Here is a 27444-nt window from a genome sequence, read left to right as displayed (position 1 = left end):
AGCACTGGAATACTCAGAAGTAGTCTAATTGTGCAATTTAATTATGTTAATATGCTTGCTTTTCTGACATTTTGTAAGCATTTTTAAAGAGAAAATATATGTTCATTAAAGCTTAAATTTGATGTCAAAGTATGTTGGCTATTCCTCAGTTTCCTGGTTTTTTAACCTTGTTTAACTAACTCCTATGTTACAGTTAGAGGGAGTAACTTTCTTTAACAAGCAGTGTTTTCAGATGATATTGGTAAAAATATGGAATATTTTATGGATATGGAAGAATTTCATTCTGTCAGTTACATACATAATACATACATACTCCTAAAATTAAATTTAAATGGAGCTTTCATGTCTCCAAAGTTTTAAACTAGTTCTTGTTTCTTATACTCTAGGAGGGCCCTAATAGTCTGATTAATGAAGAAGAATTCTTTGATGCTGTTGAAGCTGCTCTTGACAGACAGGATAAAATGGAAGAACAGGTACTGATGCTTGAAAAATGTGTTAATGATGGGCGCTTCATGGGAAGCTTCAGTGACCTATGCTCATTCCTTGGGTGCATCTCCTGACCATTCAAAGTAGAATTCAGTTCTTGGTATTTGTAAAGTTAAGTACTGTTGTTTAACACTAAATTTGAGAAGCTGATTTCACAGCTTATGTGGATTACAGTGCAAATGTTAACCTAATTGAATTTCTCATTTCTGATTCTTACATATCTTAGAATTCTGTATAAAAGTTATTTGTAACAGGTACATGTGCAAATAGGAATGCCAAACACTGCAGGTATTTGTCAAAACGTCATTACTGCCCTGAAGTCTCTTTTGCTTATAACAGCAGCAAGGATCAAATAGGGATAACATGCATTAAGTATAAGGGTTGGAATGCATTAAGTATAAGTCATGGAAACTATAACAAATGCAAAGAGCACAATAGCGCTATTTGGTAGAGCAAATTCTCAGCTACAAAACATTATTTTTCAGCATGGTCAATCACCACCATTGGCATGTGTTTTTGCCAGTGATGAACAACAGCCTCCATGCTGCTCTTGTAATAAATAAATAAATAAATAAAAATTATTCTTGATTGATTAGTGGTTATTACTGTTATTATATATCGATGCAGCAGCCTTAGTGGTACCAATTAATTTTCCTTAATCTACAAACACACCTGGAAGTGTAGATGAAGTTAATGAATATTTCATTCACTTAAAAGATCATCAGGATGCCAACTTAAGGCCTGCCAGGGATGGCATTAGTTCTTGCTGTAATGCAGTAGCCATTACACAGACTGAGGATGACTCACTCTCTTTAATAGTACACTTAGTAGAAACTAACAACCAATAATTAAGCCTATTTTGTTGCAGTCTCAAAGTGAAAAGGTCAGATTGCACTGGCCAACGTCCTTACCTTCTGGAGATGCATATTCTGCTGTGGGGAGTCATCGATTTGTCCAAAAGGTAAAATACTTCTCACAATTTCCAGAGAATATTGGCTGATACATGATGTTTCTATACAATTTGTATGGGTAGGCAAGATTGATTTTCTTTTGTGTTTCTAGTAACTTTTCATGGTTTATTCATATTCAGTTAAAGCAACTGGAACTGGAGGAAGACTGTTTTCTCTTGGCTCAAAAAACACTGTTCTGAGTGTTCATTTAGAATACTCTTGACTTCTTTCAAGATTATCAGTAATAGTAAAGGAGACAGACGAACTATCAACCTGAGTTTCTAAGATTTCTTCACCAGAATTGATTGAATTAGTTAAACATTTTTAAAAGTCACTTGGATCAGGATCAGTGGACTTTCATTTTAATGTTACTGGAAACACTGTGCTCCTCTCATGGCTACACTGGGAGCATAATACATAATAGGTGCATGAAATCAGCATTTGCTGCTGTGCTTGCTGCTTATGGTGCTTTTGTTTTCTTTTTCTTCATTATCTTGTGCTTGCAAGTTGGTACTGAATGCTCTGTTGTGCCTTTGTTCTGATTACTTGGTTTTTTCTTTGTCTGTCTCTGGTAGCCCTATAGTCGCTCTTCCTCCATGTCTTCCATTGATCTAGTCAGTGCCTCTGATGATGTTCACAGATTCAGCGCCCAGGTACCGTATTTATGTGTAGAGTGGGGGTTACATATCTTTGCTATATTTCATCTTCTCTAGAACCTGCATTTTTGTTACATGAATCACTGCTTGCTTTAAACTAGTACATTGAGACAAACAAAGGAGTTCTCTATTAGTAGACTAAATGGTTGTCTTTTTACATTCTGATTGCATGCATATCACTCCTGCAGAGGCCCAACCCTTGTGAAACTGTTGGATTGATTTCGATAGCTTTAATAAAAATGCATACAACTTGAACTTTCTGCATTTCTGATTTTTGTGACATTAGAATAACACCTGTTTTGTGTGGGATGGAGATGGTCTTTGCTTCAAATTTTCTTCTTTTTAAAATAAAGACGTAATTTTTTTTAACACTTGTCACTTATAGTGACGTTAAGATGATAATACTGATCTTTAATATTCACTGTTTTTGAGCTCTACAACTAGATTTATTACTGAAATGTTATAAAATATGTTGCTAGTAAGGTTGTGGATATGAATGGTTTTGTAATGAAAGCTTTAAATATATTCATTGATTCTTCAGAAAGTAACTGAGTTCCTGAATATGTAAATGTAAAGTGATATATACACCAGTAATGTACAAAATTACTTCAGGTGCTTGGTCTGAAGGGGACATAGTTTAAAGTTGGGTTAACTAAGTGACATCATGTTTTGGTCTCTAGTCTCAAAAAAATGATGTTCAAACATGAGATTCATGCTGGTAGTTTTCTTCTACTGCGAGCCTTTATCTTACTGTGAACCAGAGCGAAAATTCCTTCTAGAATATGTTACTTCATCTTTTTTAATCATTGTTTAATATTGCAAAGAAGCTGTTTTTTTTTAACAGAAGGAATGGATTTTCTTTTGTTTAACAAAGCCCAGAATCATGCCACCTGCAGAAAGTACTGCAAGCTTTTCAAGCACTAAGTTTATTATGCCATAAGCCATTGTGACACAGTATTGCAAAATAATATTGATAACATTAACCCAGACCCAAGTGTGATCAATGGCAAAAGAGGGAGCGTAGACAGCAAGTAAGGCTCTACACAACAGAACTCTGAGAACATGCACAGCAATGCTTATAATAAATTGGTTTTGAGATACTCTGGTCTGATCTGTTATTTCAACCTTCAGGCCATTGATGTGCCAAAAATTATGGTGGTTGTTGTTTAACCCGTCAGGCAGTTCAGTGCCTCACAGCTATTCATTCACTCCCCACAGGTGGGTTGGGAGAGAGACTTGGAAAAGTAAAACTTTTCAGTTGAAATAGACAGTTTAATAGGACATTTTTGTTTTTTATACCAGCAATAACAGTTGTGCATCCATATGGTAAACTTCTGTAGCAGAGATCTAATATGGTGGAAAAATAAATCATTTAAAAACAAATCTGAAATTGACAAGGTCTGTATCAAAATAACACAAATTAAAAATGATAGCCAGATGGATTTGCATTTGTGGCTGCTGCATGGATTTTACTAAGCAGAAGTTATCATCTAGTATTTTAGGATGTGACATTAAGTTAACTAGCTCACTGCTGAAAGGATGATCTTGCTAGTTTACAAAAATCTTCCCCACCATTAATTACCTCAGTATTTTTTCCCTGGAACAAAGTTCTACCAGACTAACAAATCAGTTCATCTTCTCTGGAATTTCACTGCTAGTGAGCAAACAGGTGAAAGACAATGAAGAGAAGAGCTGCATGCCATCTTCTCTTGACAACCTGCCCTTGGCTTTATTGACATAAAATTGGTCTCCATTCCCTCTCTGGACACTTGATTTTTGGAAAGACCCGTTTCTCTGATCTTATGCAGATTTTCTAAAAAGTGCACCGTACAAATAAAATTACTGCTTTAAATTAAAAATAAATATAGTATGTCTGTTCCAGAGCACATAAGGAAAAGATGAAGTATTCTTTCATTTTGCTTTTCTACTTTTTCACTGATTACTGTAGTTGTTTCATGTGTTATGAAGCCTGGTGCGTTTATAAAATAGTCTTGTAAGCAGTGCAAAAACTACTGCTGATGCTTCAGTTTTATTCTTAAACTACTCTGTTGGTCAGTGAAGTAATGGTTAGGTGTAGTGCTTTTCTGTTTAAAAAATACAAAAACAAAAAAACCATAGTAATTCACGTTAACAGTGTCAGTCAGGTGGTATTGCTTGCTGTGACAGATTTTAGTGGTCACCTCCTGTTTAGGTGAAGCTTAGTAGATTGTTAACAATATTTGTAAACGTACTCAGCAGTGTATACTGTATTTTTGCTTCTATTGTTATTTGGAAGGGTAGTATTTTCTCATAGGACAGGGAAAGAAAAAGCATTGTAGAATGAAGCTGCAAACTGAAAATAATAATGCAAATAAAAAGGCATTTCCTGTTCTGTCACCCACTGCCATATGCATTAAGCAGAATTTTTAACAAACGAGGTGTTCCCACAGCTGGATTAAAATATATCAAATACCTGAACTTTCAGGAAAGCACACAACTGTCTAGTTTTAAATGAATGTTTTTTAATACATGAGTCTCTGCATCATCTAATTTTTTTTAATGTAAGCAGTTCTGTCTTTTTCCTAATTTGTAATTGTGCAAAGGTTCTGGTGGAGCAGAGCAGGCATGTTTTGCTGGTAACTGAGAGTCACAGCAGATCTGTGTTCCTGTGTTGGGTTTGCTGGTGTCAAACCACAACACTTCCGTCCTGCTCTCATCATCCCCACCCCTACACCTTTGTTCAGCTTTTTAAGCTTTTTAAGCGTTCTTTATTGGCTGCTGTCCTACAAGAGTCACTAGGCACTGTAATTCTGCTTAGAGATACCTGAAATAATTTTGCTGAACTGAAACAGTTTTCAGGTAGAAGTAGGGAGTTTTGACATTTCAGGCATGCAATGGAAGAATGGGAAGTACTCACAAAGAATTAAGTTATACTTTGAATCATTGTTTTGGCTTTTATTTTTGAAGCCCCGAAGTATCTGTATCTTAAATACAGTATCTTCAGCTTGGATGGAGAACTCTGTTGTCCCAGTTCAGCACTGCACAGGATTGACGTATTGACATGTGGCTTCCAGTAGTGTACAACTGCCTGTCCAAGAGGATGAAAAAATTTTTAAATGTGTATATTTTTCTGCTTTAAAGGTGGAAGAGATGGTACAAAACCATATGACTTATTCCTTACAAGATGTAGGAGGAGATGCCAATTGGCAGCTAGTGGTTGAAGAAGGAGAAATGAAGGTAAACATCTGGTTTATGCTTAACTGCTGTCAGACAGATATGCTTGTTCTCTTTGAATACTATCACTCAGTAAGTTATGCCATTAGAACTTCTGACAGTAGTATTGTTTGAGCTAGAACTAGAGTTTGTTAGGGCTGCAGCATCCTGTGTAACACCTGGAATAACTTTATGGATTGCTTCCTTCTCTCCCGCTAAAAACTTGGTATTAAAATGGCATAGATTCAAAATATGAGGATGTTATATGGTAGCAAGCTGCTGTCAGCTATTTTACTGTGCTTGTGTGGATCCTTATACATAGTGATAATGTAGCTTTGTTCTTTTTATGGTAGAGATTCTCAAAATAATGTTACCATAATGTGAAATGTCATTTAAAAATATCTGCATTAGAAGTGACCAGAGAAAACTGTCTTGGCAAATTATTCATGCATTAGTATTGCAGCTTTTTAAAAGCTGTTGCTCATGTGTAAATTGTTTCATATTTCAATTTTGACAATTTCTGTCCTACATCTCATTCTTTGTATTCGATCATAGGTGTACAGAAGAGAGGTGGAAGAAAATGGAATAGTTTTGGATCCTTTGAAGGCAACACATGCTGTTAAAGGGGTAACAGGACATGAAGTTTGCCACTACTTCTGGAACGTGGACGTTCGTAATGACTGGGAAAGTAAGGAATCTGTTCTTGTATCTTACTTGGTTATTAGTGATCATAGAATTTCCCAGTTTGGAAGGAACCCACAGGGATCATTGAGTCTAGCTCCTTGCTCCATGCAGGAGCACTCAAAATTCAACCCTATTTCTGCAAGTATTGTCCTTGAGCTCTGGCTGGCTTGGTGTTGTGACCAGTGCCTTGTGGAGCCTGTTCCAGAACTCTACCCTCCTGCCTCTTGTCCCCCAGTCTGTATGTATATCCAAGGTGGCCCCATTCCAAATGCAGAATCTGGTACTTGTTAAACTTGTTAAACTTTATAAAGGGTGGTTGCCCAGCCCTTCAATTTGTTAATGTTTTTTTGCCTTTCTGTGCTCAAGGAAGATGACAGCTCCTCCTATTTTATTATCATGTGCAAGCTTACTTAATATGAATTTAAGTCCTGTGTTCAGCTTTTTGTTAAAGAAAACTGGCCCTAAAGTGCCTCCCTGAAAAACCCACTCGTGATTGACCACCAGCCTGATGTAAAGTATTTACTTGACCCATCAGCCAGTTGCTCACCCAGTGTTTTTATGTACTTATGTCTAGCCATATGCTGGACAGTTACCCAGAAGGGTCCTGTGAGAAACAGTACCAAAAGCTTTTGCTGAAATCCAAAAGACCACATCTTTTGGCTTCTGTTTGTCAGCTAGATAAGTGACCTCATCATAAAAGGAGATGAATTTTATTTAAAAGGATTTTCCCCTTGTGAATCCTTGTTGGGTACCACTCGTAACTGTAATCTTTCAAGCATTTTCAAGTCGTTTTTCAGCAACTCCCAGAGTAATCTTTTCAGTGATTTTACCAGGCACTGAAGTGGGACTCACAGGCCTCTAAAATTACCAGAGTCTTCCTTACTATCTTTTTTTTTAAAATCGGCACAACTGTTGCCAGTTTCCAGTCAGTTTGTACCTCTCCAGATTCCTAAGTCCACTGAAAAATATTTGAGAGAAGTCTCACGGTGATACCAGGCAGCTCTTTCAGTACCATGGAATTAATCCCATCAGACCCTATGGACTCAGATGCAAGTCTGAATCAGTGTATCAGCAAGCATATTGTTCATAACATTGACCTAGTATCTGTGCTATTTTACTGATTTTTTTCTTCTGTTTTTGTAGCAACCATTGAAAATTTCCATGTTGTGGAAAATTTAGCTGATAACGCAATCATCATTTACCAGACACACAAGGTAAGAATTGCACTTCACCTGTATACTCACACTACGAAAACAGTACTCCAGCTTGTTTTGAAATACTTCAGTGGCTCAACAAACAAAAGTTTTGCTCAAAAAGCAAACTAGCTGAGATCAAGCTCTCTGTGAAACTGCAACTTCATCAACTTTTTGAGCTTGGCTAGATGGCATTATTGGTTGTGAATGTGTCTGCTGCAGTATGTAATAAGAAATGAGAGCTGTTCAATATTATCTATAATATCACTTCCAACAAGGCAGTGGTTATCTAAAGCAAACTGAAGCAGTAAGTCAACACTGACTACAAGCAAGAAACTCAAACCACTTCAACATTTGTCTGTTTGCAGTAATGCAAGCTGTTGTTAACTATGAATATTTCACATAAGCATTTGCAGTAAGACATGGTGCAGTTGCTGGTGTAATATGTGGTTCTGTGACTTGGCTATGCTTCTTTTTCTCCCCCAGACAGTTTTGGTGCAACTTCACTAAGTGTTTTATTTGAATCGTTATTCAATAATTGTAAATTAAAAGGTTCAAAAAGAAAATTTATAACTAGTAGTACATATTAATCATAGAATCATATCGTAGAATGGCCTGGTTTGAAAAGGACCACAGTGATCATCTGGTTTCAACCCCCCTGCTGTGTGCAGGGTCACCAACCACCAGAGCCACATCCAGCCTGGCCTTGAATGCCTCCAGGGATGGGGCATCCACAACCTCCTTGGGCAACCTGTTCCAGTGCACCACCACCCTCTGTGTGGAAAACTTCCTCCTAATATCTAACCTAAACCTCCCATGTCTTGGTTTAAAACTGCTCCCTCTTGTCCTGTCACTGTCCACCTATGTAAACTTAAATCTTGCATGATGACAAGTACTGGTACGCTGGGTCACTTGAACAATTAGACAGTTACTTAGATAATTTTATTAGTGATGGTATTATATTCAAAATGCCATCACAAGAAGTCTTCAATTTTCTGTTGTGTAAACTATAGTGTTACAGTAAAAACAACATTTTTGCTTCTATTGAATGTCAGGAAAAATAGCTTCTGCATAGTTTCTTCTTTTGTATTTTTACTGGGTGCTTGTGGAATTCTCTGTTGGAAACTGTTAGTTTACCACATCTGTCTTGCTTAAGTAGCTCTTAAAAATGCTAGATACAATGTTTGCTTCTTTTTCTCTAGCTCTTCATGTTTATGGAGGCCTAGATGCATCTGCAGACTTCAGTTGCCTGTATTTATACTTAGCCACTGGCTCTGCTTGTAGCTTACAAGCAAATCATGGCAGATTGTTTTCCTACCTTTCAAGGGCCTTAAACTGTTGCCTTAATGCTTTTTTAATGAAGTGCACCTGATACGCATCTGTACAATAGCTATATTTTCTGTTTCAGTTTTGAAAACTGCATGAAATTACTAAAATAGAAGCATGGAATCATTTGTGTTTGAAAGGACTTTAAAGACAATCTAGTTCCACAACCCCTGCCATGAGCAGGGATACACGTTTCTTGTGCTGAGAGCCCCAGAGCTGAATGTAGTATTACAGGTGGGGCTTCACAAGGGCAGAGCAGAGGGGACAGCCACCTCCCTTGCCATGCTGGCCATCCCTCTTTTGGTGTAGCCCAGGGTATATTTGGCTTTCTGTACTGCAGGTGCACGTTGCCAGCTTATTTTGAGCTTTTCATCCACCATCACTTCCAAGCCCTCCTCCTCAGGGCTGCTCTCTACCCACATCACCCAGACTGTATCCATGTTTGGGATTGCCCTGATTCAAGTGCAGCACCTTACACTTGATCTTGTTGAATCCTAGGAGGTTCGTATGGGCCATTTCTCAAGCTTGGGCCAGATCCCTTTGGATGGCATCCTTTCCTTCTGTCTACACCACCCAGCTTAGTATCATCTTTGAACTTGCTGAGAGTGCAGTTGATCCCACTGCCTGTGTCATCAATAAAGATATTAAAGCGTACTGGACTAAACTTTTTTTTACTTAGATAACATGTCTGACTTTGTTAGCCTTAATTGTTTTGACCTATTAAGTATAAAAAGTATTTAATTTGTAACGTTTTGAAAAGCTTATGATGGGATATTTCTCTGCAGAGAGTGTGGCCAGCTTCTCAAAGAGATGTGCTGTATCTGTCTGCCATCAGAAAGATACCAGCATTCAGTGAAAATGATCCTGAAACATGGATTGTGTGCAATTTTTCTGTGGAACATGACAGCGCTCCTGTAAGTTTTGCTTTTGCTCTATCTAATACTGCTTTAAGAATTTTCCTATTCCATTTTTGGACACAATTGTTCTGTTATGTGGTGATGGTAGTGCAGTACAAGTGTAAACTAGGCTGAGAGTTGAGGGTATGCAAAATACATTGTTTTTTTTTAAATGAGGTGATACATTGACCTGTGTGTTGGAAGACAAAAGCTTTTTTTGCCTTATCTCAACAAAGTGTTGCAGAAAAATGAAAATAAAATATGTATGTGAAAACATTTTAAAGAGTGGCAATGTGGATATGAGCTTGTGTAGTTTAGATATGGAATCTATTAAATTTGCAGTGTGCATCGTTCTGCAGATACTAGCAATAATTGTTGTCTTTGGAATCTTTCTCTGCTTGTGTCTATGCCACTGCCTGCTTAAAAGGGAAAAGTTGCTGATGTCTGTAGAGGTATCAGCCGTTTAATACTTTCTTAGTAATTTGTTAAAATCATTGAAATACCTTATGTCTAGTATCCATTAAGCAAACCAATGTGAGATTTAGGTGTTTCAGTTCAATACTTTCCTTATTCCATACGTACCTTTTCTTTTGTTTGCATTCATGGTACATCACTGTAGTGCTAGAATGCACATTCCTCAAAAAACAGGCTTTGTCTTAAGCTTTATAGTGAAAGAAAATGTTAGCAATCAAATAGGAAGAAATAAGGCAACTTGGAGGCTTACAAATGTTTCTTCATTTTTCTCTGGCAGCTGAACAATCGCTGTGTCCGTGCCAAAATAAATATTGCTATGATATGTCAGACATTAGTAAGCCCACCAGAGGGGAACAAAGAAATAAGCAGAGATAATATTCTATGCAAGATTACTTATGTAGCTAATGGTAAGTCTTTATCTTTTCTATGTATTTTTTTTGTGTGACATTTGAGGTGTATGCTAATTCTGGTGAACTGAGTGCTAGCAAGAAAAAAGTCAATGCAGCTTTCTGTTAAACATAGGACAGTGTTTGTGATCTTTGTGTTCAAAAAGATGTAGCAGTCATGGAAGGGGAGGTCATCTGCAGGACAATATCTGTAGCTTGGATGGTTTGGCTTTTAGTTTCAATAATTTTTTTTAATTTGTGTTTTGCTGTCATTTTTTTTCCCCTCATTCATCTTGTCAGGCTAAAAATCTTGGTATTTATGAAGATACAAGTACATTTTTAATGAGGATGTTTGCAAGATGTATAATTGAGTTACATATTTTTTTTTTGTTTTTTAACTGATGAAGTCCCTTGTGTAGATTGTAAATTTATCAAAGCCAAACTGTATTGTTATTGTACCCAGTATTTAGCAGTATTTTACAGTACTGGACCCACATACCTGTTAGATCATCTCCTGCAGCTACAAAGCACTTCAAGAGCAGCTCACCTGCTCATTATTCTTAACCATCTATTATATGACTTACTAAAAAAGTCTGCAAAATGAGTTCAGTAAATATTTGCAATGTAGGACTGATACAGCTTGTAGTAAATCCTGTACAAATCATGTGATATAATACTAACCTCTGGGGGAAGGTGTTTTTTTTCCTATTCAGAAGTTTCCTAATTACTTGTAAATACTTCCATGACAAATGCTGAACTCTCATTGTATGGTAAGTGCCAACTTGTGCAGCAAAATTGAAGCACATTTTAAAGTCCTTCAAAAATCATTTCTAAGACATTGATCATCTAGCAATTCTACAGACAAATTCAGCAGTAACTGGAAAGACTGGTACCTGTTTTCTTTGAAATAAGAATTTGATTATTCCCTTTTTAAAATTTTTTTTTTTTTTTTGAAGAATATTACCTTCCATTTAGGCAGTACTTAAAGATTCACACCTTATTTTATTATTTTCTAAATAAAGGCACCATAGACATGAACTGAACATGAACGTTAAGAGCTGGAAACACTACAGCACATACTGGCCTAAAAAAGTTCTGATTATTCCTTGTTGTTTCTTTGGAAAAAGTTGCAGGAATACAAACTTACATTCTTATATGCAGCTTTTCGAGGATTTTGTGTATTTCAGTGTCTTTCTTCCTGTCTTCTCCTAGTCAACCCAGGAGGGTGGGCACCAGCATCCGTGTTACGGGCAGTGGCAAAACGAGAATATCCCAAATTCCTGAAGCGTTTTACATCATATGTGCAAGAGAAAACAGCTGGAAAATCTATTTTATTCTAGTATTAGCAGGTACAGACTCATTTTTAATTTCTTAATTCATTGTTGTAAATGTTTAAGGCCAAACTGAAGTACGCAATCTAGAAATGTTTCATCATAGTTAGCATGAATACAACATTTAGTATTAATATGTCCACAATATTTGCCAATCACATAATCTGTCATAAGCCTTTGTACAAAGTAAGGCTTTGCTTAATTGTCCTTTGTGTGCAGACTGTAAGCCATCGAATTCCAACCACACAGCACTATTTGAGAGCTCTAGTTTAGAGCAAGGTCTGAAAGTGAGTTCTGTGCACAACACAGGCCTCATCTACTGTTAAATTCTATTTGTTATGTCGGACTTGAAGTCATCTGATCCTTCTGTTGAAAGGCAGTCCTGTAAAATCTGATTCACATATTTAATTGTGTGTTGTTAGAGTTGGTAGTGAGGTGAACCTGATGTGTCAAAAACATGTCATGAACCAATGAACCAATAGTTCCAATGTGAGCATAGCAGTAATGTAGTTTGTGGAGTTTAACAATTTCTGGTTTTCTCATTAGTGTTTATACATTGGTGTATTTTATCTTTGCTTGTCTCCAGTGATCAGAACAAGACTGGGTGAGCATTCCACGTTGGAGAAGTGACCATACATAGAGCACTCCATGCTGGAACGAAGGATCTACAGTCTTCTTACAGCCCAAATTCTAGGCTTTGTATACTGAAGTGAAGAAGTGTTGCAACACCGTGAGGTTGAATATTTAACACTAGCTCTCTCTCCTGCTAACTTCTCTTGCTGAATCAGTGTGTAATTATAAATACATGTATTGATAACATGTATATGGCTCTATTTTTATTTGCTTACTTTAGAAGAGGAAGAACGTACAACTTTGAATCACCAACGTGGGTTGCTGCTGTAATTTTAAGCAACTTGCAGAATTTCACTGTCAGCCTTCCTCAGATAACAGCATAGTTTTTGTGCATGTCTAAAAAGCACAAAAGACAAATGCACATATAGCATACTGTATGTGCTTTATATGCACAAAAATCGGTGGTGTTTTGAGGAAGGATGAAGGGAGGAGTTCAGTAAAGCCTAGTGACTTACTGGCAGGTCTTGTTTTGCTTTGTATAATCATAGTTCATTGCTGCTGGTTTCTATAATGAATCATCTTGTTACATAAAATGTCAGTTAATAACTGAGGGCTGTCAATATCCTTATGACTTTGCCTTTTCTATTGTCTTACTCTTATGAAGATCTTTATTTCTGAAGGAGTAAGAGTGTGAAAAGCTTTATTTTTTTCCAGATATCTTTATATTTCTATTGTATTTTTTAGTTATGTAATGTGCTACAGAATTTTTGTTATTAAACATGACCCAGAAATTTCTGGAAAGAGTCTATATGGAAGGGCAAGAGACTGTCTGAAAGCTAAAAGTCATCTGTCCGTGCTAGATGTGGTCTGCTTTCCTGCGTGATCTCTAGAGGGCTTTTCTGAGGCTTTGAGAAGGTACACTGTAATATTTATTGAAGTAATTTGGACTACATAGGACAACATTCCTGATCTAGAATGAGGATGAGTACATTACTTTCAAATCCTGCATGTGTTTTCCTCATCTTAATAAAGCCATGCTGTGAGGTTCATGTAGAAAACTAGTCGCATTGATACCTGCCACTTGATCAAAAACCTGTCAGAACTATGACAATGCATTGATCTTCTTGGAAAGTTCCCTTTAGTTGCTGTGAAAATTTAAATGTCAGATACTTGCCTGCCTTAGATTCTGGGGATGCTCATTGGGAGACAACTCTCACAGACTGGTACTCACTTTGAGTTATTTAATCCACGTCCTGTAGCTGGAAAATATGCAGAGGCTCTGCTGGGTGTTTCACTGACCTGTATATCTCAAGAAAAAAGAGTTTCAGATATCTATTTTTCTCAAAAGAAAGGAGAAAGTTGTATTTGATAGAGTATAGTAGGTGCCTGAAAATAACTATATAAGAGAGTAACTTAATAAAGATCTGGTGAATGATAAAGGGGATATTCACAGTGTTAGAAAAAAAACATGTTCTTTTACCTGTTCATTTTCTCTGTTGAGATAAAACCACACATAGCACGTGATTACACATGCACGCGGATTTCATGCTCCATAACTGTACCTTTTTTATTTGCCTTTCTCTGAAAGTGTGCATGGAATATGCCTTATTACAGAACTATTCTGTTAATTTGAATACGTAGAAAAGTGCCTATATGGTAATGCTAGTAAGGCAAACGAGACAAAAATTTATACATGTTTACTATATCACCAGTGAGCATTTTATATAGTAATGTTAAAAAATAATTCTTATACCTCAACTGTACTTCATCTTTTTACAATCAACAAACAATGATTCATTCACCATAGCTGCTGATGGGAACTTCAAAAGAGAAAAAAAAAATGTCCAAAAGAGTGTAATTCCTTATTTGCCATTTCTGATAGTAGTTGTTAAACACAGGTGAGTAACTGTTTCTTAATTTAATTGGATAGCTTTATTTTACAAAGGAATGGAAAGTTTACAAAGCAGTATATAAATCTTTTATCATTAGTTGCATTTGCACTAAATGTGATGTACTTTTGTGATCTATTCTGTAAATAAAATCACACTACAGATACTCTTTGTAAAGAATACACTTTACTTTTAGATAAAGGCACTGGTACTTCACTGCAGTTAGCCCTGCCCAATCAGTGTTGAAAGAGGCTTCCTAAAATTGTGGGAGGAGTTGCAAGATTGAGACATAGGATTAAAAGACCTCAAAAAAAAAAAAAAAAAAAAGCAGCTTTCTTTAGGCCTGTTGGATTGCCTGTGTGCAAGTGGCCATCAGAGCCTTTCTTCCAGAAGGGATCTTCCTGTTATGGTTTTATAAAATTTCTCCAGAGCTGAACCCCTTATCCAGACACTGCCACAATTAGGAGCACTCTGTTCTTTTCATCCTGTTAATGGATCTGTAGAATACTGCTATGATTTTCTTTGCAGAATCGCAGAAGCCCTTTGCTCTGGGATAGATGTCTCTGTAACTTGAGCCCACGTGAAGGGCTGGGGATATGGCAGTCTAAGGAAATAGCTTGACAGAACTTCTCATGGGAGCGAGGATGAGCAATAGTCATTGTTAGCCTGTCTGGGAAACTGAACAACTTACTGTGAGCAACTTAGGTGTGAGAAGTACGGTGCATTTTAGGAGCTGAGGGGAAATTACCTTTATTTAGTTGGGCTGAGCTGGCTTATCTGAAGTTGTGCAGATTCTCTTTAAACTAATCAGATTGTCCACCTGTATTTTTGTCACGTTGTACAGATAACGCTGTATTTGAATTGCCACTGTTCATCTACAGACTCAGAACATGAATCATATTTTTGAGTACCTTGAGTGTGTAGAGTGTAACTGTTATATAATAGCTTTATGATCCTAATGATAAGTTTTAAAAATTAAAAGTTGGCTCTTCTATGTTACAATCACAAATTTAAAACCAGTATTTAAAGTGAAAAGTATTAAAAATTATGAAGAAAACCCCTGGTTTGTAGTTATTTCTAACTTTCAGTGCTTTAAAGGAAACTTACTTAAATATTTTACGCTGTAACCAACCTTTGGATTACATATGAAGTTGTATGCCGTACTACAGTGTAGCAATGTAAAACATTTAACAGAAAGCAGCTTGCTTGTGTTACTGAGGTTGCTGAAGTGAAAACTGGAATGCCACATGAGCTGTTGATGTGTGAAAAATCTCATTCTGTACTAGCATATCAGAAGCATGTTAGACGATACTCCTGTACAGTATAGTTTTAATATAGAGGACTTCCAAAGTTGTATTTAAGCTTCTGTGTTCATTTGTACAGAAACAACATCAGGAAAGCGTGTGTGGGGAGAATGGAGATCCAGGGCTGAGGAATGCCAGAAATACAACCAATTTGTACTTCTAAAATACGAAGAATTGCTGAGAACTGAGAAGAGGTGGTGCAGAGCAGGCTTTCTTAATAGCAGGAATAACTGCTTCCTAATGGGTCAGTAACAGTCCCTCCTTTGTTGGTTATGCGGGGATTTCTGCTGCTTATGCAGAAATCATTTAAGTTGTGGGAACCTTACAGGCAAGCAAGATGAGAGGAAGAGCGTGAGGTAATAGAATGGCATCATTTGCACAAAAAAAGAAAAGTTACCTTAAGCTGAGTTGCATCAGGCCCTCGGTAATATAATGCAACAAATGCAGCGAGTCCTGCTGCAAGCCCTGCCTTCAAGTGCAGCTATTTCATCTGGCTAAAAAGAAATCGCTCCGTGCCACCCTGCTCTTCCCTTCTAGAAAAAAAAAAGAAAAGAAAAAAAAGCCTTCTTGATTTGTAATTAAAAAACACACGCTTTCTAGTAAGGGGAGGCTGAGCTCTTTTTGTAGCCATCTGAACAGCTACAATATAATTTGGCCCTGGGTGTTAATAATTACTTATGCCACACAATTTACCCGTATGTGTGACTCATGGCATTGCTGTTGTCTTTACTCTTCAGCAGTAAAAAGCTTCATACACGGAGAAAACTATGTTTCAGTAGATAAACAGTAAGGGATGCACTTCAGACCATTATGTGCCTGATAGTGTACATTTTTCTTAAGCTGTAACCACTGATGCAGCAAGGTTATTTTTCTGCACACCTGCCTCTCAAGTGTCAGGATAAGGAAGCCTAGATGAATTGCTGCAATTTTAAGTTTAAACTAATTCTCTTAAAATGAACTTTTGAGGAGGACAAAGAAATAGGTCCAACTATTGCACGGTCCAACTATGTTGTCTAGAACATAAGAACATCTCTTTGATTTGGACCTTTTGATTCTACTTTTGTTTGAGGTGCTTTGCCTGCATTTCCATGTGAGATTTTCCTATCACCATAACATTAACAACTCTTTTCCCACTTAAAAAAAAAAAAAAAAAATTATAATGTGATGGTTTATAAAGGTTGTTTTGAGTCCCTTATTTCATTTTCAGAGATGAGAAGTAAAGGAGCTGAGAAGACTTGGAAATGCTTGGAAGCAACTGCATGCTGGAGTCTGAAGTAGATTCTCCTGCCATACTCCTTGTTTTTAAAGCTTTTTTTGAGCCTTGACTCCCTGATTCTGTTGCTGTTCTGAGCCAATAAAAGCATTGCAACTCAGTAGAACAATCGCATACAGCAAGTCTTCATATTTGATTTGTCCCTCCACCTGCTGATTCACCTTCCAAATTTTGTCTGAGTTCCTTTCAGGTGCAATGGGAAGTGGCTACACACCTGTTGCTTACTTACTCATCTTCATGTTTACTTACAAATAAGTTTATCTTCTGAAAAGCATGTAAAGCTCAGGACTTGTTTTCTACTTACTTTCTTTCTAAATTTCTGTGTGATGGGACAGACGCTCCCATGATGGTTCCATCCCAACGTGGTTCTTGGCAAGTGATTCCTAATTAGACTAATAGGGCATAATGACAGTTCTGAAGAATTTCACCGTGAGGGATGGGATTGTAACTGAGTCATAAAGCAACCCAGCAAGTTCAGCTTCCTGGCATGGGCAGAGCCCTGGAATTAACTCCTCTGCAGCTGGAAAGTTGTGCTGGGTGACAACAAGGAACTCAAAACCCCAGGGTTGTGTGCTGACCGATGAGCATCAGTCATGTGAGAGTTTGAGCAGATGAACTGTAGGTATGGCTGTATGCTCCACAAAGTACTTTGAGTCTAATTATTTAGTGAAGTCACACAGGTCATCTTAATGTTCGCATCCTGTTTGAAAGTCGCTGCGAGATCAGCATAATGGTGTTCTTTATCAGTGTTAAAATACTGTTTTGCCCATGCTGCATTTATGGTAGAGTGTGCACTCGAGCACTAATCCAGTTGAGTTTTATCTTGACCAAGTTCCAGTGTTGAAAACTTAATTTGTTAACCTGAATAGTTTCTTCCTGAAGCGTTTTATGGGTGTGGTATCTGAACCCTTACAGCAACTGGACGCAGTGCTGCAGATGGGGCTCACAGGAGCTGAGCAGAAGGGGACAATCACCTCCCTCTGTCTGCTGGCCACCCCTTTTTTAATGCAGCCCAGAACACAGTTGGCCTTCCAGGCTGCCAGTGCACACTTAACTTGAAGTATTAGAAGAAAAAGGTAGTGCACAGGAAAGCTTTAACACAAAACACCATAAAGGTGTGGGTACAGATGAGGATGAACGTGAGTAACAATTGATGGACTGTTGGGCACTATGCTTTCCATGGAATATTTCTCCCATGAGGTGGTGAAAAACACCAATGCCTTTTTTTAAGTGAGATTTTGGATGGGATTACTTTCGAAGAAGAGTCTACTTTCACTCACACACACAAATTAATGAGGAAAAAAATACTCAGGAACTGCAAGTAGCAAAACACCAGTATGTTGTCCTTTATTCCCCTCCCCCATGTTTTCATTTGCCTTCAAAAGGCATTTTAGAACAACAACCTCCTCAAGACTCCTGACAAGATTGTCGTCTGAAAGGCATATTTGTCACCCAGTGTTATTTAGGCCAACCTCACATGCAGAGACGAGATACTGATTTACTGCAAAGCTGCGCAAGTTTGGGTGCTAGGGAGTCTCCTACAAAGCTACACTTTTTACACATATTTTTATGTATATAAATACATTCTGTGATAAAAGATACACATCCAAAAACTTGTATAAAGGTTACTTCATGTTTGTCCAAAATTTTGGGTTGCATTGAGTGAAAAAGAATTGCAAAGAAAGTACATAATGTATATAACTAACAAATATTTTTAAACATACCATTTTTAATAAAACATTAAAAAAGAGAGCAACAAAAACACAGAAATAGTGGGATATTTGACCTTGATTTTGTGAAACTAATGCATCAGGCTGGGTCGATGGAAGTGCCATTCCATCGACTGCCATTGGATTGTTGCTCCAAAAAAGTACTGTCTTTCTGAACCTCATGCCATATTTTTGTCTGCTTCTGAAATTCCTTCCATATCTGCAGAAATTTTACCACTTTGGTCGACATACAAGCAACAGTTAGCGTTAAGCAGTGTAAAAGTCCCTCCTTTTGATGCAAACATCTTTAAGGCCACTCTATTTTAAAGGGCCATCATTCCTGCCTGAGACTCTTTTTGTAATGGATGAATTTTCTTTATTAACTGTAAAAAACCTCCCAACTGATAAGTGTCTCCAAGATACATTAGGTGGGATGGGTACCACAGCTAATGAAGCTGCCTGCTCAGTGTGATCTGGAAGATGAGCACAAACCCAGCAATCAGAACTGTGTTTTGGATTATTTTATGAAACACATCCCAATTCCATTTGTTTCCTGGTTCTGATGCACTTGCCTCAGTTTTCTTTACCATCCGAAGGCAACTGAGGAGCATCACTCCCACCTAGTTCCCTTGATAGAGTGACACAGACAAGCAAAAGATTACAGAACAAGTGAAATCAGATGTACAAAAGCAAGAGTAATATTCTCTGAGAAAATTCCAATCCTAAGTGGGTAGGTCCATGAACTGCACTTACATCTGAGTATTCTGTTTCATTTTCAGCTTCAGGCAATCAACTTCAGCTCTTCACTCCTCCTGCTGGATCTGCCTTTGTCCTGGTGTAATGAACCCAAGAGTTAATCCCTGTTACTGCAGTATTTGTCCTTTCCACTTCTCAAAGGTTTTTCTTGCCAAGTTTGAAAATACACTTGGTCTCCCGGTTTAAAGAAATGAGAGTATCACAGAACTGCAGTGTTTGTAAGGGACCTCTGGAGATCATCCCCCTGCTAAAGCAGGCTCCCTACAGCACATCACACAGGAAGGAGTCCCGGTGGGTTCTGAGTATCTCCAGAGAAGAAGATTCCACAGCCTCTCTGGGCAGCCCGTTCCAGTCACCCCCAAAGTGAAGTCCCTTTTCATTTTCAGGAACCTAGATATTCCTTGAGTTATTTTTGCTCTACAATTAGGTACTCTATCTGACAAGACTCTTGGAAATCCAGATCTTGGAATTATTTCCTTTACTGAAATGCTAACTACTTCTCTTGCTTTCTTGGTTCAGCTCAGGCATGCCTCATGCCATGAAAAGGTGTCAACCAATAGCAATAATTATTTATATCCATTACACTCAGATCATTCAGGAAAAAATATTCCAATTTCAGTTTCATTGCCAATATTGTCCAAGTGGCCAAGTACCTCTCCTCGGTCTCTGAATTTTAGCATTATTTTTAAGACAAGTCCTGCACATGTGGAGCATACTTTTAGCAATCAATAACTGTATAGCTTCTTAACTACAGCTTCCACCCACATAGTACTCCTACCCTTAACTGTTTAATTCCAGGAGCTAACTTACCCTGCTTTTCATATGAATAGGAGTCCTAGTATTCAAGAACTTCTCAGCAAGCATGGTTCCTACACTTACTCACAACTCTGTTTTCTTGACGGCTTCATCTACTCTCCGTCCCCTTCAATAACATCAGTCTGTTCAGTCTGGCATGCCTTGCAATTACTGCTGCTTCTCTTAGATTTCTAACTAGCTGTGTCAAGCAATCTCATAATTTCTGTGCTATATTTGATAGGATTTCCTTGAGATCATAGTAATTCTGTTTATTTCCAAATCACTACACAGTATGTATTACTCCAGAGACATATTTCAGGACAAATGTTAACTCACTTTGCATTTGACAGTTTTAATGTCCGAGTCAGAGTGATTAGCTCAACTTTCTGAGCCTGCATACTGGCTGGCAACAGTCTTAATTCTGTTTCTTACCAGGTTATAATTGCATACCAGAGCTTTTCATTCTCAGCCAACTACAGAGCTGCTTCCATTCATGAACAGCTTCCAGTCTGGATTTTCTAGGAGAATATCTTTCAGGTCTTTCAAATCTAAAACTGCCAACATTAGAATCAGCTATATGGGTCAGCAAAGTGTAGTGCTTAGACACTCCAGGATGCATATTGGTAAGTATTTGACTGACAGCTCTCAAATCTAGAACTAATCAATACACTTAAGATCTTGGTCTTTAACAGGCAGAACGGGATTATTACATTCAGACTGGCATTCCTGGAATAGCCCATACATGTTGTAGCCCAATATGGGCCTCCAGTTTCATAGGATATTTTTTCCATCTTACTGTTTTAGCTCCTGACTTCAATTCTGCTTTTACCAGCTTGTCAGACATGGCTCTCCCATGCTTTTGTCACCAAAGAAACAGGAGGAATTACAGCAACCATGATTTTAGATGGAATTTCAGCCACCTGTTTTTTCTTGCTTTCTTCTCTTGGGGATTTCTGTAACTGACAGACTTCTGATTTATCACACTGGAGGCAGACAAGGGAACCTGCACTCAGGCAATTCTTCAGGCCCCGTTTGTCTCACAGGATCCTCTGGCTGCTGGCTATTGTAGCAGCCCCGACATAGAAAAGACCACAAGTCTTTCTGACCTCACGGCTTAACTTTCCCTTAGTTCCTTCCCACCAACCAGCACAATCATCATTTATCTCCTCTGTGGAACCAGCCATTAGCAACTGCATTTCTTCTTATTATTCGTGTCACTTAATACATTCTTTTTTCCAATATCACAAGCAGAGCAACATTTTTTTTATTTTTGCTCTTCCCACATTCAGATGATATCACTAAAGCCCTCAAATTCATTTCCACCAACTTATATTTCTATATAGTATAATAATCATTTTATAACAAATGCATCCTGGCATATACAAAAATTCATGAGTTAAAAATCTTATTTCCAAACTCACATTTAAATAGTTCAAAAAGGATTTTATCTTTCCCTTTCAAGGCCCCCCATTTCTGGCCACTCTTACCTGTACAATTTATACACTGGCCACCATTGCATACCATAACATTTCATTTTCTTCCCCTTAGTCGGGGTGAATCTCAGACAAGGGAGTGGTCCTCATATTTCCAACAAAAACTTTTATCAAAAATTACACACACTCTGCTCTTAAGCGTGCACCTATGTGCACAACCACATACTAAATGCTGGCTAATTACCAAACAAAACAAAACCAATAAATCAAAGCCTCTAACCCCTCCCAGCCCAACACCATAAGGTCAGTATTTTTAAGTGTTGCACCTTGCTATCACTTACTGCTCCAGCAGGGGAGAGGACACAGTGGAGTCCATGAACAAAAGCTCTGCGTGCACTGGAGTCCAATCACTCACCTAGCTACAGCAAGGCTATGCTAGTCAAGCCAGTTAACTGCACGTGTTTTTCAAGGCGCTCCATCTTCAAAGACTCCATAATTCTATGATTCTACTTAATCATGCCAGGGCTTTCAAACACGGACATCCTGACTGCACACCCTTACTACACCTAAAGATACACAGGGTGATTTGAACAAAGGTTAGTTCCTACTGGACTATCTGCAACAGCACTGCTCAAGCTGCCCAGCTTTTCATCACATTAGTCTTTTAGGGTCAATTTTTTCCAGATGCACTAAGGGCTTCAGCTGCTCCGCAAAGTTCCTCATATCATCAGAAACCACGTCCTGTCCCGCCGGAGCGACAACGTTAAGCTCAACAAGGTAGGACAGGGAGAGAGGCTCGATGCTATCCGTGTTGCCAGGCATCAAGATGCGGAAGATCTTGTACACCACGATCTTCATGATCCCCTTGCGGAACACGTGCCCCTTGGCCACGAACTCGTGATCCATGCGGAAGCCCATCTCCACCAGGAAGTCCGTCAGATTATCCGAAGTCGCGATGTCCACGCAGTTGCGCACCAGCGCGTGCCGGTTTTTGTCTCCGATTTCCGGCTGCCCCAGGTATCGCAGGTGCCAGGGCATGCCGCTCTTGTCCATGGAGCGCCGCGCCCGCAGCACGAAGGGGCTGGCCTGCTGCCCCTTCAGCAGGAACACCATCTCGTGGTCCAGGAAGGTCTCCGGCTCCATGTTGTCGCACAGCCCGCGCAGGCGGTGTAGCAGGCTCTCTAGGCTCTGGTCCAAAACGCTTCCTGTGGCGGACGGACACGGCTCAGCCGCTGCTCCCTTCGCCCCCTCCCCGCGGAGGCCCTTCCGCCGCCCGCGCCCGCACCCGCGCCGCGCCGGCCGTGCGCCCGCCTCGACCCCGCGCTGCGGCCGAGCCCCGCGCACGGCCCCGGTGCCCGTCGGGAGCCTCTCGGGCACGGCCGTGAGCCGCTCGGTGCCGGCGTCGCGCCATACCTTGCAGCAGGTACTCCATCATGTTGATGGTGCCGCCCGTAACGGGCATCATGGTAACGGGAGGCGCCTCCATCTTGGCGGCGGCGGCGGCGGCGGCAAAAAATGGCGGCGGATAGAGCGGCGCGGCCCGGAGGAGACAGCGGGCGCCACCCTGCGGTCCGGCGGCGCGGCCCCTAAATGCCGAGCCGCCGAGCCGGGGGGGCTGGGCTGCTACCGCGGAAGCGAGCCCCTGCCTCCCCGCCTGCCTGCCCAGGAGCTGTCGCCAGGCCGCTCCGCGCTGTGGGAAAGCGGAGGCGGGTTATAAACTGAGTGTGAATGTTTGTTCTTCCTTGTTACTGAAACGTGCATTTTCTCCCGTGCATCTCAATCAGGCTCTGGTCTGAATGCCTGCTTCATCACCTTCATCCTTTACAGCTGCTGTCAGACCGAGCGTGCGCTGCTGTCTGCTGCTGGCAGTGAATTTATATTGCAAAAGGCCTCCGACTCCACGAATTGGAGCGCAGCAGTTAAAATTCAGTTGTATAACAGATAATTTACAAAATGCTTTGAATGCGCAATTTGGATGTTAGAAGTCGCTGACAGAATCTCAACACTAGGGTTGCTCGTTATGTGATTTTGCATCAGGGATGTTGTGGTGTTGTTTTGCAGACAAGTGACTGTTCCCCATGGATTTTAGAGTACCATTTTAGGGTGTTTTATCAAACATCAAAGAAGTTGCTGTCAGAACACTTCTTCAGTGAGAGTCAAGCCCTTTAGACTAGAAACTAGGCTAGACTAGAAACCATTTCACCTGGGAGCCCTGAGATGGTTCCTGAAAAAGCGCAGTTCTGCTTAGTCAGAAACTCTCTTAGCAGCAATGTTGCCACGTGGCTCGTAGGCCTGCCTGCTAATGACAAATCCTCTTAGAACCAGTAGCCACGAAAGTTGAACTGAATTTAGCCCTTTCAGTATCCCTGAACTTGGCCAGCTCACGGCAAGCAAGATAGAGCTCTGCTACCTCTCAGATCTGAAAGAAAGGAAATAAGCTGGACTGCTATATTTTTACACTAGCTCTCGGCTTATTCTCAATACCATTTTTTTTAAAGGTTCTTCTTCCTTGGTAATATACCAGTGCAGTGTATAGAAGGCAGGCTTGATTAGCTGTGAGGTATGAGCTAAGATTGGCTGAGAAACCAGAGCTGGGGAAAGAAGGGTAGAAGTAGACATTCCCCACTCTTTTTAAGCTTAAAGTATGGTTGTCAGTGCTGTTTTAAACAGCTCTCTGTCAGCAGGAGGACTGCCTCTCAGTGTGCCTGATGACCTCTTTTCTGAGGATGTGGAACGACAGCTGTGTATTCTGCAACATACATTTTGCTAATTGACTGGCTTCTGTTTGCTCTTGCAGACTGGCATTTTGTTACAGTGAAAGTGGGAAGCAACTTTTCTCCCCTTTGCACTTCCAGTTCTCTCAGTCCTGCAGGGTAAGGTGTGCAAGCAGCTGGGCAAGGAGCTTAGCTGCCAGCATAAGCCAACCCAGCACATTTTTCCAGATAGCCAAAGTAGGAACCCAGAGCTAAAGTCCTCAGTGTCTCCCTGGGTAGATTATGAAGCTGGATGAATATAAAGCAGTGGGGAAAGTGGGACACTAGGACATTTTATGTTGTATATATACATATATATACATATACATACATATATATATACTGCAGAGTCCCTAGAGCACTGTAGAGGTACAGCTTCAGAGGCAGGCCTCTTCCTAGGGGATGGTATAAGGCAGTGCAAGCAGCAGCAATCTCTAGGCAGGAGGACAAGATCCAGATCTGTCAGCACTAGGAACATCACTGGATGGATGTAATTGCAGTACAAGCAAGATGGGTCTGCCTGAAATAAAAATGTCATCTGCAGGCCAGAACATCTGTGAAGCCAAGAAGCTTTTACAGTAGTGAGGGCACCACACAAAGTCCAGATCTTATCAGCAGGTATCTTTATGAAGTGCAGTCTGCCATAAGCAAAATGAGGCAGAAAAAAGAGATGCTTTAAAGTAGGAAGCTATGTCCCAGAACGGGCAGACAAGAATGATACAATTAGTTAAGAGTTCTCATTCCACCTTGAGCCATCTGCCACAGCTGTTCTCGGATGTATTTGCATTAGAGCAGGGTTCACGCCTGAAACTGGATAGTGAAAACTATCCAAACTGCTGGATCTGCTTGAGCTCTTCTATGAGAAGCAAGCTGGTTCATGGCCTTGTTCACTCTTGTAAGCTGGTGTGTCTGCTGAGCATCTCATGCTGAGGTTCTTGCTGACACGTGTGCATTCAGTAACCAGGGAAATAACTGCTACAGGTTTTTGGTAGCTGTGTTAGGTATGCATATGGTCTGTGCCCCTTCATCGCATGAGCAGAAGTTGCTTGTCCTGTCAGTAAGAATAGGCAAAGGACTCCTCACTGCTAACTTCTTCAGCTGGCTGAAGATAAATCAAAGTGGACAACTCTGAAGCTTGCATGTCAAACAGCAGAGACAGGACTGGGGTGTAGCAGGAGCAAAAGAGTCAGGCCGCAGAAGGAGATAAACCAAAGCAAAAGGGTAAAGTAAGCTAGGGGGCAGTGCCAGAGCTTTTACAATTTTTCTTTGCTAAGGTCTTAAAAAATTTCATAAAGCATAGTAATAATATAGCATTTAGTTTGCTGCAGTTCTGAGAACTTGATTCCAGGGCAGATGGATTCGTTTCACCAAAGACTCAAAACAAGCAGGGCTCCCTGTACTGAAACAGTGGGGCTACACCAATTTTGCAGTAGTGCTGAAATACTGCACTTCCTGTTCTTCCCTTAACTTTCTACCAACTATGAAATAATAATCTCTGATTCTGGCATGAAAACTGTAGCACTGAAGAGACTGAAAAAGCATCCAGAGGAAAAGTAGAAATATATATAAATAAATCATATCTGGCCTTTCAATCTTTTCAAGGAAATGCACAGTAAAAGATAGTGATCTCCCTTCCTCAGGGACAGCGCAGCTGTATAGCCTGATGTTTAAGACACACATCTGATTGCAGCTCCAAATTATCGTTTCCAGGATGTCTACTGGGATATTGACTAAAAGCTAACACGTGAATGAACACAAGAATTTCTTTGTAGAGCTTCTATTATTCAACAGTTACTGATGTGGTATTCAGATGGTTTTTTTACTCTTCACAGAATCACAGAATTATCGAGGTTGAAGAAGACCTACAACACCCAGTCTAACCATCCACCAATCACCAGTATTTCTCACTAAACCATATCCCCCAACATAGTATCTAAACATTCCTTGAACATCTCCGGGGTCAGTGACTCCACCATCTCCCTGGGCAGCCCTGTGTGAGAATCCTTCTTTGTTTTTTGGCTCAAAGCTTGCTTCCTGAGGTATTTCTTGTGATAAGACTCTGATTGATTTGTTGAGGAGGCAACTAATGGGTGCTAACTGTGTGACAATCGATAACATTTGAAAGCCCCTTCCTCCAGAGCTCCTTGCTCTATAGAAGCGCGGATGAGAGTGCTCAGAAGTGTTTTACTGGCACAAGATCTGGCCTGTGACAAAACAGCTCCAGCTAGGTGTGGGGAAAATTGGGGAATGATACCATCATGTTCTGTGAAAATCAGGATGCAGATGGGCATCCCTGCTCCCTCTTATCTGCTGGCAAGGCCCGGAAGATGGGAACAAAGGAGTTTCTGCTGAGATCCCAGAGCCAGAAGCTGCCACTCAAAGGAGAGCTGACTCAACCACTGTGGATTTGAGCTCTCACTCCAAAGACAGCTGACTCGACCACTCTGAAACTATTGAAAAGGGGCCATCATCACCATGGTCGTCTCTCTCTCATCGTGCTTCGTCGTCGTTGTCAACAGAACAACTCCGCCTGACGACCCACCGCTACTGAAGATCAAAGACTGAACTACGAACCTCGCTGGATCCATGGTGGTGACTATGTCCCTCTTGCTGCCTATAAAGACTCCTTGCCTCTTCTTTCCTATCTTTTCTATCGCCCTCCTTCCCTTCCCCATTACCCTAATTCATAATAGTGTCCGTCCTCCCCTTCCCCATTTCCCTGATTAAGACTTGTAATAAACTGGTCGGACCAACATTTGAACCGTTGCTTCTTAATCTCACGCCGGGTATATAGATAATAAAAGAACCTCCTCTCCCTCCTATAAATTGGAGCGAGACACCCTGACCACTCTTTAAGAGAAGTAGTATTTCCTAACGTCCAACCTGAATCTCCCCTGGCACAATTTGAAGCCCTTCCCTCTAGTCCTATCACCAGTTACACAAGAGAAGAAGCCGACCTGGGGTTGTTGCAGCTGAAGTGCAGGACCCGGCCTTTGGCCTTGTTGAACCTCATCCCATTGGCTTCAGCCCAGCGATCCAGCCTGTCCAGATCCCTCTGTAGGGCCTTCCACCTCCAGGCAGATCCACACTTCCTGCCCAACTTGGTGTCATCTGCAAACTTACTGAGAGTGCAATGCCCTCATCCAGGTCATTAATAAAGATACTGGAGAGCACAGACCCCAGCACCGGCCCCTGGGGAACACCACGCATGACCAGTCACCAGCTGGATTGAACTCCATGCTCTGGGATTTAACCACCGCCCTCTGGGCCTGGCCTTCCAGCCAGTTCCTTACCCAGCCAAGAATGTACCTGTCCATGCCACAGGCTGCCAGCTTCTTCACAGTACAGTGGGAGACAGTGTCAAAGGCTCTGCTGAAGTCTGGGT

At 40.2% G+C, this 27444-nt stretch overlaps 2 protein-coding genes across 3 annotated transcripts in view; one reads left to right on the top strand and one right to left on the bottom strand.

Annotated features, from left to right (window-relative positions):
* CERT1 (ceramide transporter 1) overlaps positions 1–14363 on the top strand; it is a 71566-nt gene extending 57203 nt beyond the window's left edge. Inside the window, exons 9-18 of one of the 2 annotated variants that reach the window (XM_042825824.1) lie at positions 387–473; positions 1355–1447; positions 2012–2089; positions 5213–5308; positions 5840–5972; positions 7112–7182; positions 9273–9401; positions 10135–10264; positions 11456–11592; positions 12161–14363. In XM_042825824.1, coding sequence (XP_042681758.1) covers positions 387–473; positions 1355–1447; positions 2012–2089; positions 5213–5308; positions 5840–5972; positions 7112–7182; positions 9273–9401; positions 10135–10264; positions 11456–11583 — 945 coding nt within the window. In that variant the 3' untranslated portion in view covers positions 11584–11592; positions 12161–14363. The remainder of the gene's footprint in view (positions 1–386; positions 474–1354; positions 1448–2011; positions 2090–5212; positions 5309–5839; positions 5973–7111; positions 7183–9272; positions 9402–10134; positions 10265–11455; positions 11593–12160) is intronic. The other variant, XM_042825825.1, reaches the window with a different exon arrangement.
* A 3572-nt stretch (positions 14364–17935) lies between these two features.
* Positions 17936–22816, bottom strand: MED18 (mediator complex subunit 18). The gene is made up of 2 exons (XM_042825961.1): positions 22720–22816; positions 17936–22511 (listed from the first exon to the last, which is right to left on the bottom strand). Exons 1-2 carry the CDS (start codon positions 22790–22792, stop codon positions 21958–21960), a joined length of 627 nt encoding a protein of 208 aa, XP_042681895.1. The 5' UTR covers positions 22793–22816; the 3' UTR covers positions 17936–21957.
* Positions 22817–27444: the final 4628 nt, after the last annotated feature.

Source organism: Centrocercus urophasianus, unplaced genomic scaffold (genome assembly GCF_019232065.1).
Source record: "Centrocercus urophasianus isolate 14NV4802_14NV808 unplaced genomic scaffold, USGS_Curo_1.0 seq_25, whole genome shotgun sequence".
Taxonomy (NCBI): domain Eukaryota; kingdom Metazoa; phylum Chordata; class Aves; order Galliformes; family Phasianidae; genus Centrocercus; species Centrocercus urophasianus.
Note: the sequence above shows the minus strand (reverse complement) of the source record. Positions and strands in the feature narration are given on the sequence as shown.

What these genes read in the sequence shown, in the direction of transcription:
- MED18 (XM_042825961.1), bottom strand. Translation starts at nt 22,792, where the DNA reads ATGGAGGCGCCTCCCGTTACCATGATGCCCGTTACGGGCGGCACCATC. An exon ending in GATGGAGTACCTGCTGCAAG is followed by an intron (nt 22,512 to 22,719) that starts GTATGGCGCGAC and finishes CGTCCGCCACAG; the next exon opens with GAAGCGTTTTGGACCAGAGC.